At 50.8% G+C, this 15,914-nt stretch overlaps 1 protein-coding gene across 1 annotated transcript in view; it reads right to left on the bottom strand.

Annotated features, from left to right (window-relative positions):
* Positions 1–821: 821 nt before the first annotated feature.
* The window catches only part of LOC119097969 (KH domain-containing, RNA-binding, signal transduction-associated protein 2), a 43,119-nt gene continuing 28,026 nt past the window's right edge, over positions 822–15,914 (bottom strand). The window contains exon 7 of the mRNA XM_037220906.1: positions 822–1,076. Coding sequence (XP_037076801.1) covers positions 991–1,076 — 86 coding nt within the window. The 3' untranslated portion in view covers positions 822–990. The remainder of the gene's footprint in view (positions 1,077–15,914) is intronic.

Raw genomic sequence — 15,914 nt, 5'->3', positions numbered from 1 at the left:
CTGCCCTTTTCTCACGCAGGCATTTTGTCATCAAAATATGATATTATTTTGCACTATCTTACGGCAATGTTTCGTCATTTCGATGCACGATCAGACACACAAGCAACGAGCGGTGACTGGCAGTTGCTCTGCCCTTACTTCTTGCTCTGCCTCTTGACAACCCTCACCGACTGTCACCGTGAGTAGCCTGACAACCTGACAACCAGAGCAGCCGGCTTACAGGTGGCCGTATTAGGACCTTGAAAAACACGCCACATACCGCATCAATCTTCGGCGAAGGATGTCGGAGCTTCGCCACATCTTCAGCGTCTTTGTTAAATGGGTACGGGTCAAAAATATTTTGGAACTAAAGGACACACAATCACACGATCGCAAGATGGGTGGATCAATCTGATCGAACGGTCCTTTATCATTGGTGGAATTGTTTACGAAAGACAATAAGCCCCTGGTATTTCGCGATTGTTAGCAGCGAATGATAACACAATGATACCAATAATTGACCTCCAGCAAGCCACGAGAGATTGAGAACATATTTCTCACAAATCCACCCTCATTCTAACCGAGTCTGACAATGGCATCGGAAGACGTACCGTCAGAGCTGCCACCTACCTGCTGCCTCCGTGAGTGGTGCGGAGATGAGAGCACCGCAGTCGGCCTCCGCCCACCGCTGTTCTCCGAGGACGCAGCTGCGCTCTGGGGTGCAGGTTACCGCCAGCGGGCTGATGGCGAGCCGACACCTCTGACCGCGAGGTGCGCCGACACCTCTGACCACCAGACGGCCCGAAGCTACGTTTAGCCGCGGCCTCCCCACCGCTCAGTCTCCGCATAGAAAACATCTAGGCCTACACTGAGCTCGCACGCTCGCCGGCGACTCGTCTCACAGTTCGGTCGCCGATAGCGTCTCTCTTGCCGGCCCCGCAGCTCGCTCAGCCCGGCCGTGCGCCGGCCTGACCCGTGTCATGTGACCGGGTCAGGGACAGGACCACGCGGCTACTTGGGGATGATGTACGGCGCGTGGCGAAACCGACGCCGCTCCATCGGGCCGCCGATGCCCAGCCACTGGATGGTGCTCCGTCCTGAAACAGGGCAGGCCCCGGATATGCACATGACATCTTCAGGGATAACCGCTGGGGTCTCAGAGATGCCATTAGGGAATGAAGAGACCGGTTGCGCAAAAGACAAACGGCGCCTTTCAAAGCAAATGCGAAGCAGACAGTGTGCGTCATTTCGTGTGCCATCTTTGCCAGGCTTTGCGCTTTTTTTGTCTTGCAGTCTTCAGGCCCTTAATTGCCAATATCACTCAACGCTATCGTCGGCCCACACAACACAAGCAAAACGTCATGGTTTTGTACTTGCAATGCATGCCAACTATCGGCTAAATTAGCCCTCACCAATCTACTATCGCGTCGTTTTACACATCCCGCGGTTCGGCCTGAATGGCACAGCTGTCACCGTGGCGGTGGCAGTCATGACGCCTGTACAATGAACCCAGCCGCATGCCTGGCATGAGAACATGTCACACACGACAGCACACGGGTTGTACCCTGATAACCCAGGCGCACTGCCGTCAGCCGCGACACGCTCCCGGCACGCAGTGCGCGATGAACGGCCAAGATATTTGTTGCTGTACCGTCAGGACATGTGCAGTATATATATATATATATATATATATATATATATATATATATATATATATATATATATATATGTGTGTGTGTGTGTGTATATATTGTATATACATATGTATACATATACATATGCATACATTGTATATACATATGTATACATATATATATATATATATATATATATATATATATATATATATATGTGTGTGTGTGTGTGTGTGTGTGTGTTGTGTGTGTGTGTGTGTGTGTGTGTGTGTGTGTGTGTGGTGTGTGTGTGTGTGTGTGTGTGTGTGTGTGTGTGTGTGTGTGTGTGTGTGTGTGTGTGTGTGTGTGTGTGTGGTGTGTGTGTGTGTGTGTGTGTGTGTGTGTGTGTGTGTGTGTGTGTGTGTGTGTGTGTGTGTGTGTGTGTGTGTGTGTGGTGTGTGTGTGGTGTGTGTGTGTGTGTGCGCGCGCGCGCGCGCGTCTGTCTGTCTGTCTGTCTGTCTGTCTGTCTGTCCTTCAGCAGATATGATGTTACAATAAATACCCAACATTCAACCCACGGCTTAGTGACGTGCATTGCCACTTGATCAGCGTTTTTAACACTCCAGGAAAACAAGAGTGTTTTTTTCATTTCTAAAGTCCACAGGAGGTCACAAGCCTAGCTGTCAACAATAAATGAAGTTATAAAAAGCGATAATGAACATCAGATAGGGAGAAGGACCCCTGCCTCGATCCAGAGGACGCACCAAAGTGTTCTGGCCATGACTGTACAGCACAGACGGGGTAAGTGGTGGCGTCGGCAGGGGTGCATCCAAGAGGAGAGGAGGGACCGATCATTGCCATCGCAATGTTCCCCCCCCCCCCCCCCTCCCACGCAAGGTTCTGGATCCGCTCTTGTGCGTTGGAAATGGAAGATCTCTGGGACCGGGGTCACACTGGGAGGTAAATGCCCGCTCGACTTAACCCACAGAAGGAGACCAGACCGTGTGCAGAAAGGTGACAGTGCTAGCGGTCAAGTTGTCTCAAAAGGTATGTCTAGAAGCATTTACACATGTGATTGATGCCTTCACTACCAAGTGCGTGCTACCTTCAAGCAAAAACCAAGCTACTTTGGAGGGTACATCGGTGCTCACCATAGTTAGCGCGCGGGTCTTGCCATAGAAGTTCATAAGTGTCCGGTGTGGACAAAATTTCATGATGGCATGCGCAGCGAGCTAGAACGTCAAGAATCTGTTCGACAGTGGCATTTATGAACGGGCTACTGACATCTAGACATGCTAGCATGCCTAGTCTTGCTCTTGTTTTTAGCAAAATCGACGAACTTGGATAATAAATTTAGGAAGTAGTTGGATGGAACATAGGGGCACAGTACTTCGTCCGCACCAGACATTCCTGAATGCATCATGCGTGTAATGTTGACAATGTGCAGAACCACGGCACCCTTCAGATGCCCTAAAGGAAAGCTGTTTTACCGAGCAGACGGCATTGCAATGGGCTCACCGCTGCGGGTCCTGTGAGCCCAAGCCTTATATCCTCGGTTAAGCAAAATGTTCTTGTTGATCATTTAACCTCATTTGTACGTGCGATATGTTGATGACATTTTAGTGAGCATCAAAGATCTTACCGCTCTGAACGCGTTGAAAGTCAGGTTAGAATTTGTATCAAGCTAAAAGGATTCCATCGAGGAAAGTTTCGGAATGGATTTAGTTTTTGGTCGTACCGTTCAATGCTCCGGACAAAACCTTTGCAACAAGCGTCCACCGAAAGCCTATTGATGCTGGCAAATGCCTGAACGGAAAAAGCACGTGCCCAGACAGCTACAAAACCAGCGTTACACGGGCTAACATGCACCCTGCCCTTAAAGGTACATCGTCATCGTCCCTTGTACACTAGAAGCTTAGGTGAGTTCAGCAAATCCTAGCCAACAGCGATTACGATCTGCGTTCCGTGAAAGACCAGATCAACCAGACGCAGAACCTAAAAACGAACCCAAAACTGGCGACTGGCAGGCTCTCATTGCCTCCAGGGGCCCCCTAGCGGCGCAAGAGGTTCAATGATGGATATTTGCGGGCCGGGATCTCTTGAAACAGCCTCTAGCCAACTCCTCAGGCCCCCTCATCAGGCCCTTGATCGTCGGTCCCGAGGAGCCCTCGGGGGCCCGCCTGGGCCAAAGGGGAGGCATGTGTGCCCCGGTGCTCCCTCTCCCCCGGCCTGCGCACAGCTTTCAACTTATGATAGTCCGCTCTCAGGTCTGAAAGGAGTCCATTCCCAGACAAGAAGCACCCATGTAAGCTTAGGCGATAAGGACCTGTATGCTGGTCAAGCACCATCAGTAACGCACATCAGTAACACGCATCAGGATCCGTGGAAGCATGAATCTGAAAGCCCATTTCCCAAACAGGGACTATGCCGGAGCCGGCGGTTTACATTTGTCGAGGCCCTTCAGTGCCTAACGGAGGTCCAGTGCTGGCAAAGGGCCTAAGGCGGCCAGAGGCAGTGTTCGAGGAAACCCGAAGACCCAAGAGCCACCGGGTCCAAAGATCAGGGGCTCGATGAGGATCAAGGGCTACGAGCACGAATGGCTGGTTGAAGTCTTATTTACGGACCCTCAGATGACAACTGGAGGGCATTTTGCACCGATCAGGGATACCCTGAGTCGATATGGGTCTATATATCAGTTAGGCACCACCAGGGCCGCACGGTCCACTCCGTATCGGTATGCACCTCATGGCCCGATTCCCAATCAGCTACAAAGCCGGTGCCAATGATCTTCACTGGCCGGTGTCCCTGCGTCTTTCAGCGGCCCACAGCGCCTAAAACAGGATCCCGTGCTCGCAGGGGGTCCCGAGACGACAAAGGGCAGTACTAAATGAGGCCTGAAGATAGGCCCGGGCGGCCCGACGGAATAGAATATCAAAGGCGCGCTTGGAGTGCACAAGAGCCCGAAAGATTGGTTGTTGGCTAAATAAATAATCGCGGCCCGTAGGGTCATGACCTGAAATATCAGTCAGAGGTCGTCCCGTACCGTTTGAGGACAATGTGGGTGTCAAACTCGGCCAGAGACCACGAACGCCGCACAGTTGGCACCCTGTCAGCCTGAAGCCTAGGGACCCATTTTTCAAGTAGGAACAAAACCGTGGGCCATGATTTGCATTGATCTGGGTCCCTGAAACAGTGGTTGGGGCCCCTTTGTTAGTAACAGCCCGAAAGTGCATTACAGGCGGTCATGTCTCGGCTAGTGGACTCTAGTCAGTCACGGGCTTTGTTTGAGGAGGTCCGAAGAGTGGCCAGAAGGCCCCGCAGGACCAAAGATCGAGCGCCCGATTGGACTTGGACTCGGCCCCCCTCACACATAGTGGCATGACCTGATATGTCCGTCGGGAAACTTCTATAAGGTCCCTCTAATTAGGATTCTCCATCCCAAGTATATAGGACATCGACACGGAGTCAAGCAGTCGGCTCCCTGTCGATCTCGGCGTCTGAGCCTCATTTCCCATGCAGGAACGGGGCCGGGGCCGGCGATTTGCAATGTTCGGGGTTCCTGGCACAATGAGGGGATCTTGTGTCGGTCAGGGGCCACAGTGGGGAGGTCATGGGGCGGCAAGTGGTTCGAGTTGACCGGAAGCGGTGTTTGAGAGGGCCGAAAGGGGGCCAAAAGGGTCTCTTGAGACCAAAGATCAAGGGCCCGATCGCAAGGTTAAATGACCCAAAGGGCTATCTGCAAGTCACATTAAGGACCCCGCCCACAAGGCCGTAATCTCAAATGTCTGTTAAAGAGCCTCTTACATCGATTGGGTACCCCTGAGAGAGAGCGTTCCTATGTTTCGGGCAGAGATCACCAATACCGAACCGCCGGCTCCGCGTCGGCCTGAGCTCAGGGTGCTCATTTCCCAAGCAGGAACACGGCCGGGCCGGTGATTTACATTGGTCGGGACCCTGCAGCAATGTGGAGTTCCTCTACCGTTCAGAGGTTCACAGTGCCGAATGAGGGACCCTGAATGGCAGAGGCCTTTTGCGTCGGTTGCGGTCATCTGACAATGAAAAGAAACATGGCATCTTATAATGATCGTTCACATTGAGGCAATGGAACGGCTCTGTCAGTCAGGGTTCCCGGTACCGAAAGGTGGGTCCTCCAGCCCAACTCAAGCATGGCCCGTTAAGCCGAACTGGGGTCTATGTGCCAATTACTGGACCACCTGCGACGATCAGGAATATTGTTGCGTCAATGAGGGTTCCTGTATTGATCCTGGGTTAACAGAGGTCTACGCAGGTCGGAAGGCCTCCCACGTCAGGGAGGGGACCAATTTGGTATGGTGTATTACTCTGAGGGCCTCTGGATTGACCAGGGGATCCCGCTTCGTGTCGACAGGGTGGCTGCCGGAAGACACCCCTCGGTGGAACGGAATGGCCCTTCAGCCCTTCACCGGTGACAATAATGTACCCCCCAGTGTTCTATTCGAGGGGAGCCCGTTCACGGAAAGAAATAGGGGGCCCCATTGGTGTTGAAAAGAGTAAGTCGAAGTAAGTTCAAAAAGAATTGGGGCCATTTTATGTTTGTCCGGGAACGTTTATTCTTTTGCGGAATCGGCTAGTGAAACAAATGATCAAGAGGTTGGAGCTTGGGCGTCCGCCATCTCTGAAGTAAGGACAGCGATAGCCTGGGTCACAGTTCCATAAAACCGAAAGGAGTTGGCCTCTGTAAGAAGCACCAGGCGACGGGTGCCGTGCGCGCGAGAGCGACCGTCATGGAATAACACTTCCAAGTATCTTACAAAACTAGTTTGTACCGCTCAAAGATTAGGCTGGGCGCATCTTTCTTACAAATTTGAGGTTGCTCCCTGCACGGATTAACAGCTTCTTCAAGACGAAAACAGATTATACCTTCAATCATCCAATTCTTCTACCAAATTCCAGCACCAATCTCTGGCGCTGTAAAGTCTAATCCGTTTAATTAATCAATTGCACAGGTGAAATATGCGCCCAGCTAACTTCCAAACTTAAGGTTTGAGGTCGTTAAGCGTTCAAGGGTGCTTCTGTCCGACGTGCCGTCATTTTCGTGCACCTGTTGGCCACGGCTTAATGTTGGTCACGAGGCCGACGGTGCGCGGCCTACGGAGACTGCAACGCCTGGCGTGGAGGTTTTGTTGCCAGTATTTGCGAGAGCGTGCTTAAATCTACGTTACATAGTTGTCGCACTACAACATTCCCAGTCAAACATGGCTTGGCCATGTTAATACAAACTGTTGATCCCCTTCGGCCTGCATTCGTGGGGTCCTTGATGTCTGTGCAGAGACCAGGTAAGATTCTGTCAAAGCTTCTATCAGTATAATACAATAGTATAAACAAGCGTAAGTCTAGTAGGAATCATATCAGTAAATAAAAAAACATCCCCTCATGAACAAATGGACCATCCACGGTGTTTTTTGGTTGGCGGGGGGGGGGGGGCTCTTACCATCAGGCGACCCATTGTCAACCCTGTGGCCCTCCCTTGCCAAGCCACCGGCCGCGCACTTGTACTGAAATATGGGCTCATCGGTTTGGGGGCCCTTCCTGAAGTCTTCGCCCCTCCATCCAGAATTCGGATACGCCGTCCCTATCAACGACACAAATGTCATCGCACACTCTACATAGAGACGAAGACTCCGTCCTGGAGGCGATATAGTCTGCGAATGGGAACCTGTCACTAACGAACAAATGAGTGTGGAAACCTCGATTTCTATGGAAAGCCGCCATTGGGGCGGAGAGCGCAGGGACGCTGAATATTTCGCGTCTCGCGGACAAACACTATTACCTGTCAAAGATGAGTGTGCGTAGTACGTAAATGCGTACGTCTATATTGTGATGTGTGTAGTGAGTTTGCGCTACACCGGTTTTACAAAAACTGATGTTTGTAGACATAAGATCCGTGTCAGGATAGTCGCGAGAAAAGTTCAATCTTACAACAACAAAAAAATTACACCGACGTTGTCTAAGGCTGTCACTCTAGAACATGGCCAATGAAGTATGAGACGTTGAAAATGCAACGAATAACAGGCCATGTAATATGGCAACCTAGATCCTCTACGTGTCCTTTGCTTGGGTGCCATGTCATCAGATCTATTGAGAAAACATGAAAACGGTCATAAATGATCAGTCAGTTTTGATTTCAAGCAGCATATGTTTGAAGAAAAATGTTCTTCCAAAGGCTGTATATATATTAACTTTGGAAGTAGATGATTCTTTAAACATACTCTTTCTCTCTATTCTTGATACATATGTTGTTAGAAATCAACGCCGACTCATCACATACATCAGGCAAACTGCTGCCGGGGCATGCTTACATTTCCAGCCGGGTCATCCGTCTCTCGCAACAAAAATGCCTTTCCGCCAGGCCCTGCCATGAGGGCAAAACAACCACACAGTTCGTATGTGGGTTCTAAACGAGAAGCCACAGATCCGTACAATGCATTTTTTAATTAGAAGGTGTCGCAATACACATGTGAAGAGTGGACTGAGGAGAAGAAAAGGCCTGGATTAAATAGAACTGCTAGAGCACTAAACTAAAATTTAGGGTCAATGGAGGAATGCTACCAGTTGTCACCTTCTCCAGCCACCCACTAGATATCAGCAGAATATAAACTTAGGAAAGCGTCACCCCCTCCCCCTGAGCGATCGGAGAAAATGAGCAACATGTTATCAACAACGTTTTCCTTTATTTCAAAAGAGCACTAACATAAAATACATCAATGTGTGCAACAAGACTAAGCAGCTAAGACGGTTGGACTAAAAGTCTCTAGAGCACTGCGGTAGAAAACTGTCGTGTGTACGGAGTAACCTACAGCCTGAAGAAAAAGCGTGCTGAGGCCAGCAATGAGACCAGATACGCTTGACAGCCATTAAGGTGCGGGTCACGTGACGTGCTATATGACAGATCAAAAGCGGCCGGGATTTTCGTGGCAGGCCATTTCAATATAGAGCGTCACAACAACATTAATAAGCACGTTTTAGGGTAGGAAAAAGTATGGGCCAAGTGGGTCATGTAAAGTAGGATGAGGGAGCAAGATAGGTGGGTTAGTCAGAAGTGCCTGTTCTCCTGGGATAGGAGAACACGACCCCAAGACTGTGCATACAAAGTTTCCGCAGGTGCTTTGATGTACAGCGGCGCAGCGTGTCAGGCGCACACGATCACTGCCATTTAGTGAGTGGGAAAGGTACTAAATATGCTGAAACTTGAGCGCAAGGAGCGCGCGGCAAGACAATGACAGTTAAAGCAATTAAGCAAGACCAACCAGACTAATCATGTTAAGTTCTTAAAGTTTTGTTTCCCTGTTGGCATATTAATGCACACGTCATTCTACTGTCCAGCGTATTGGTGATTTTTTGTTATTTGTCTATCTTTGGTATTCATACCAGTTAGCATACGGTAAGCTGACCGTAAGCGGTGACGACATTCGGGATTGTAAGTTGGCCCGCGGAGAACATGTTTGACGTAAGTCGGCCAGTGATCAGCCAGTGACATCGAGTCGGCCAGCGGTCAGCTAGTGTACGGAGCTGGTCAGAGGTCAGCCAGTGTGCAGAGCTGGTCAGAGGTCAGCCAGTGTACATCGAGCCGGCCAGCGGTCAGCCAGCGTACATCGAGCCGGCCAGCGGTCAGCCAGTGTACGGTAGCTGGTCAGCAGCCAGCCAGTGATGACCAGCTGTTGTGCGGTCGGTCGGTTTAGGTCAGTTGGTCAGTCGCCAGCTGGCGCACGGTGAATCAGGCGCCGGTTGACGGGTGGTAAGTCATTTAATCAGCAATCAGCTAAGGTTACCAAATATTCGCGTAATGCAAGGTTGACGGCAGCTAAATAGCCTCTAAACGAGGCGCTTGGCTGGGTTGTGCATGAGTTGAGTTATAGCTCGTTGTTTACAGTGGACGTCTCGTCACTTCCTAGGTCGTGTTGAATTGATTGATCCCGAGCTAACGGATGAAGGTGAGGGTTGGATGATAAGCAAAGGCTTTGTGAGAGGAGCTTTGGCACCTGATGACTCGAATGAGTTGGTGATCAGGGTCGGCTGCTGACCAGCTTAACCACCCGCAGATAGGAGGCTCACAGTGGCTTATCTCCAGCCAGAAGCATTGACTGTCGAGCTGAATAGACCACTGAGCGTCAGATACAGGCTGAACAGCCGGCCCAAATAGCCGGCAAGATTGGGCGGGCCAGTTGGACCATTTCACCGCATGCTCTATCACAATCAAGCGAGATGTCCAGCCAAGACAAGGTCAGGCTAACTTTTCCGGAGGCGACGGCAAGCGGCTGCTAAAGAGTTTTGCCGAACTGCCGGGCACCATGTCGGGCATAAGTCCGAATCTCTCTCTAGATTGAAGGAGGTGAGGTTATTGCTGGATTAGACCGGACCTGGCCGTCATGAAGGAACTGTTTTTCTGCTCCGAGTCATTCTGAGAAAATACTGCGAAATTGAAATAGACATTGCAAGCCACGACACGTGCCCGCAGGGAAATGTTCTTCACGGACTGTATTTCAGGAACCCGGCCTAATCCCATTCACTAAGTTATACGTCCAAGACGCTCAAAATTTCATCCATTTTACAAAGTTTTCATACAATCTGTCCCAATCCGACAAAGTAAACATGTTGCGATCATCATGTTATCATTATCACATTTAGAAACGATTTAACCTACGTCACGGGTCTATGTATGATCCAATACGCTACTTCTTAAAGTAACGCTGAATCTCCAGTTTGTTCCAACCTTTGTGTACTAGCCAGGTTTTGATAACTGTGCACTAGTCAAGTTTGATAGCTGTAAACTTGCCAATTCTTGCATTACAACGTTCCTAAATGGGTTTACACAGTGTATGCACAACTGTAGTGAGCAAAAGGCCATATGTTTGATAAACTAGGTAATAATTTTCCGCATGTGAACACTTTGAACCGCAATCGATTATTTCAACCCTTGGTGAAACCGCTTTGAAAAATAAACATCTTCAGCAACAATAATGTTACAGGCTATGTCAATGCAGTCCACATGCCGAAGGGAGACACCTATTTAAACCCATTCAAGCCTTCTCGCTGCGCACTTCCTAACCCGTCCGAAGCGCCGGCGAGAAGACCGACCAGGTCAGGAGGGCCAGAGGGTCTGGCGCCGCCCGCCTGAGACGGAGCGGGCCGAGGCCAATCAATCTGGCCGCGGTGGCGAGCGATCAGCCGCCGTCGGGTCATATCAAACGGGCGGAAGCCCTCACCATCCGCTGACAGGCAGTGAGACGGGCACGCCTCGCAGGAACGGGGACGCTGCAGCAACGACCCTGCCTGCAATTTGGACATGCTCCATACGTCAATTCTGATTATCATTGCATTCCTGATAAATGGGCGTAACAATATGAATATGACAGAAGCAGGGGAAAGCGAGACAGGCAATGTGTCGGAGAGCAAGGAGCCGTACATCTCCGTACCAAGAAACAAATGGGCCCTGGCATGTCAAAAGAGAAGAGAGCGAGAAACACCAGACTGAGACAGAGACGGAGACGGAGACGGAAACGAAGATGGAGACGGAGACGGAGACGGGGATGGAGACACGGAGACACGGAGACACGGAGGCACGGAGACACGGAGATGAAGACGAAGGCGCAGACGGAGACACGGAGACTGAGACGGAGAAGAGGAACGAGAAGGGGGAGGGGAAGGGAGAAGGGGACGAGCGAGACACGAAATCTGGCGACGAAAGAGCTTCCCTCCTGCTGTCGCCTTCGAAGCGTCCCAAGCAGCCGTCCCACCCCAGCCATTCAGCGTGCCGCCGCGTGCCATTTCGATCTCGCGGTCGTGACTGGGCGCGAGCCGCCCAGCGCCCGAGTCCCGCGGTGTATTTATCACCGGATTGTGGGTCTGCCGCGCACTCGGACCCTCCATCGCCTTATGGCGCGCTGCCGCGGTTCCAGCGGCGGGCTGTCGGCATCTCACGGAGCCTCCCTTGGTGCGAGATCCCACTGGTGGAGCCGGAGCCGGACCGCGAGCGAAGCCCCCCTGCCGCCACCGGCAGTTTAGGCCGATGGCCGAACACGCAGCTCCGATCAACGCTGGTTAAAAAAACTTGCTGTATGAATTAGTGCCACCATGAAGAAACTCACAAGCCAGGAATGCGTGAATTTTGAACACCTCCGGGTCTCCGCTAGCTTTGCCAACAATTTTGCGGGCTTTGTTGGATTTGCAAGGCTCAAAATAAAAATATGTCTTTCTACAGGTCTTTTCAACATCGTCTTTGATTCAAGCTAATTGCGATAACATTAGGATTGTGCAATCGGGCTTAACTGTAATTAAGTGTAGCTTCCTATCCAATACATGTGACCATGTTTGCAGTGACACAAATGAAGAACAGCATCAGTTGAACAAATAAAATAATGCCAAAGTTATAAAGTGCAGGTTTTCAAATTTGGATGGCACGGCAGGGCGGTTTTGTAGATTTTCAAAACGTTGCTCCTCCACCATCAGTAACTAAGTGAGATGCTTCTCTATCTAGTTTCAGAGTCTATTCAACTCACTGGTCATGGAATCCAGACATCAAACACATTCCGTAATGAGCTAATATCAGAACGCAGCCCGTTCCAAACCACAGAGAAGACACGGATCAAGTAACTTCCGTGCTGCCTGATTCCTGTGTTCCAGCCGTCGCCGACCAGCCAGGTCAACGTTTCAGGCAATTTTAAAAACGAGCAAGGCAAAGGACCATCCAATTCTGGAATTCACTGAGTCCCGAGATAAAGCCATTCCCCAGCCGACCAAATCCCGGGATCTGGCCGTTCTCCTCCGCCCGACGCGGACCCGAGCCGTGCATCGAGACCTCTCAGGCAAGGAGACTTAGATGAGCTCCCTACCGCAGGAAAACATGAAAGATACAAATGCAGGCCGACGTCTCGGCAGGGCCAAAATTTCGAAGCGCAAGAAGCCCGCATTGCTGAGGATAAGAACTCATTTGTAGAGGGCTCAACTCTCTGAGCTATCTGACACAAGAGATGTAACTCTTCACACAGAGATACCTCTGCCTCGTGTTCACCATGCCCAGATGGACTTATCGGTCTTCATCTTGACTTGATCTCAAATATAATGGTCTGTAGATAACAGCCCTGGAAAACTGATGCGATAGAAACATGACCGACATGACATGTCGTGACGTGCAATTACACAATTGTCCGCCTCGCCATTTGGCTACTTGACCACACAGTTAATCCTTGGACCAACTCACAATATTTAAGAAGCACTAATAAGGGCCCCTGACAGTACATCAAGGAACTGATCGGAAGGTTGTTTGGATTTTAATGTTTTAAAAGTTTCCAGACGACACATGACAACTTGGAATTCAAACAACATACACCTGAATGCTTAAAGAATAGCTTTTCCCTGACAAAGAAATACTGATATCAAAGGAAACAAAATTTATCAATGCATTCTTCCAAGAACACATTGAAAGATAACTTCAGCAAACAGTGCAAACATGCACATGAATCCGGTCAGCCGTGTCAGATTCAATGTACTTTTTGTTCCTCCTTCATTCGATTAAGTCAACACTAACATAGGATAATTCAACATCGAGTCATGTCAGAAAATGTTACTGAGCCGGGACATCATAAATGTAAACAAGACAACATTCCAACCAGCTTGCTTACATTCAAAGGGGTTTTATGTCTAGGGGTCTTTGACAGCAAAACATTTTGCTTAAAGAAAACTAAACCTTATGAAAAGGCTTAGTTTAGCTCAGTTTCGCCAGACCTCAATGCCTGGCAGAACCAGGCACTGCGGGCATGGCAGGTGAGGTAGATGGTTTGCAAAGCGCACTGCAGGGCAGATGCATGAATCGCTTAGCACGTCCGTCCTGCGGTATCTGGGGTATTTAAAACTTCTCGTGAGTGGCCTCATTTAGTCTTCAAGCGGGCTCTGTGCTTGTGTGCCTTTGTGCGTGGGTTCTTTTATTTATGTTAATAGTGTGCTTCCTAAGTATAGTTTTTAGCATGTGTTTCCTTAAATTAACAGACTTCACATTTATAACATCACTGTAACAATGGATAGCGTTTTTCTTTGAATCCATACATTGCAGTTAAACAACGTACAAGTGCTGCGTGACTACCAGTTCAAGCATGGGTCGTTTTCCAGTCGCACCTCTCAGATATGCAGCGCACCTTTTTTATCGGTGTTCGCTTAGTTGAAACTTCCAGATCACATGTTAAATGATCTTAGACTCACGGCACTCAAACTGCGTTCGCTCTCGCTGAACGGCACGGATAATACCTTCAAACTGCCGGCAGGCTAACAGCATTGTCTTATCTTTGTGCAAAACGCTTCTCGCAAATGCGCCTGACGGCTTACAGTAAACAACTCCGTCACCCCAGCGGCCAGCGCGTCGCACTTTGTCACCTCTTTCAGGTCCTAGGCGCGCGTGTCAGTGCGACCTTCACGCCCTAACCTCTCAGCGATTCCCGCTTCCGCAGCGGCCAACGACAAAACACCACTCTCTCTGTTTCGGACGTGCTTGATTTCGCTGGCGGCCTCGTAGACCCCTTCTGAAGAGGCAGAGGCGGCGGCGACGGCCGGCTGGATACCGGGCACCGCGGTCCTGTCGCGGAGCTACTGCCCAGGTGCCAAGCTCCAGTTCAGCGACCAAGGTCCCCGTCGCGGAGCTACTGCCCAGGTGCCAAGCTCCAGTTCAGCAACCAAGGTCCCCGTCGCGGAGCTACTGCCCAGGTGCCAAGCTCCAGTTCAGCAACCAAGGTCCCCGTCGCGGAGCTACTGCCCAGGTGCCAAGCTCCAGTTCAGCGACCACGGTCCCCGTCGCGGAGCTACTGCCCAGGTGCCAAGCTCCAGTTCAGCGACCACGGTCCCCGTCGCGGAGCTACTGCCCTGGTGCCAAGCTCCAGTTCAGCGACCACGGTCCCCGTCGCGGAGCTACTGCCCAGGTGCCAAGCTCCAATTCAGCGCGTGATTCGACCTCGCCTCCGGCTGCCAAGTTGCCCGCCGGGGCGGACACAGACGCGAGCCGACGCGAGGAGCAGGCGGAACCAGCTAACTTCCGGTGTCGTCCGACATGACCCCGGAGGGCGCTAGGGAGGACGTTGCCGTCGGCGTGTTTTTCGGCCGGTGTTCTTCGCGCCGCGCGTTCAAGGACGTGAGTCTGCGCTGGGTTCCAGCTATGTGAGCACGGGAGGGTATGTTTACGACACAATGGGCGTGGTCTACCGTCGGATTTGCATCTGCTAGATGGTCTGCCTCGTATTTGCCACTGCTCTTCCTCAGCCCGTTTAAGGTTATTGCCATAATTAGCTGTCGGCAGGGCACTGACCTTTCCGTAACTGTTGGCAGATGCACCATGACACGTGTCCGCTCAGTGAGATCATGCTTTGCATTTCGTCTGTCGGCAGACGAAACTACTCTAACATTTGTCTGTGGGGCGTAGGCTACGCATACGTCTGCCGGGACTAGCTACTCATACACCTGTCTGTTGGGAGTTAGCTGCCCAGACATGTGTCTGCTGGGACTAAGACCTGCCTGTTAGGAGTTAGCCGCCCAGACATGTGTACGCCGGAAGAAAACTGCTCAAACTCACGTCGATCTAAAGTAACTGCTCCGCCTGTCATCCATTACACCAGCTGCTCTTTCCGACGCCATCTCTTGGGGGCGCTGTTCAGCACCGCCCAAACGACCCGATACGATACCAGAGTGGGCCGAGGTTGAAGCTGTGTCGAAGTACAGCCTAATGAAATCCTTCCGCCTTTTCGACCATTCGACAAGTTTCAAGCCATGCCCGAATGATCCAGACCAGCTCTGAGCGTCCCTCCTTCTTTTCCTCCACCTTCACGGCAAATCACAGCCCACTGAGCAGTGCCTGCGGACGGGAGCGCTTCAAGCCCGGTGGAAAATAATACTAATGAGCATTAGACTAAGCATGCGGTTGACACATGCACTGTGGTTGCTTAAACACACAAGTTTGCAGTTGACACACGCCATTCTGCAGTCGAGACACACCAGGTTGGAATCTAGACGTATCAGTCTGTACTCCAGACACATCAGTCTGCAGTCGAGACACGCGAGTTTGCAGTCCAGGAAGTCCACAGTCAAGATTGTTTGCAGCCGACCGCGGTCAGGACAGCCTGCAGTCAAGTCAGCCGCAACTGAGGCAGTCAGCATTAAAGATAGGTTACAGTCGAGACGGTCCGTGGTTGACACAGCCTGCAGTCGAGGCAATCGATATCCCTTTTTGCGGTCGAGACAGTCAACAGTCGAGACATTCAGCATTAAAGGCGTCTGAAGTCAAATCAGTCTTCAAGAAGGTCTGCATTT

The sequence above is a fragment of the Pollicipes pollicipes genome, unplaced genomic scaffold (assembly GCF_011947565.3).
Source record: "Pollicipes pollicipes isolate AB1234 unplaced genomic scaffold, Ppol_2.1 Scaffold_4740;HRSCAF=5597_pilon_pilon_pilon, whole genome shotgun sequence".
Taxonomy (NCBI): domain Eukaryota; kingdom Metazoa; phylum Arthropoda; class Thecostraca; order Pollicipedomorpha; family Pollicipedidae; genus Pollicipes; species Pollicipes pollicipes.
The sequence above is the reverse complement of the archived record's forward strand: the minus strand, read 5'-3'. Positions and strand labels throughout refer to the sequence as shown.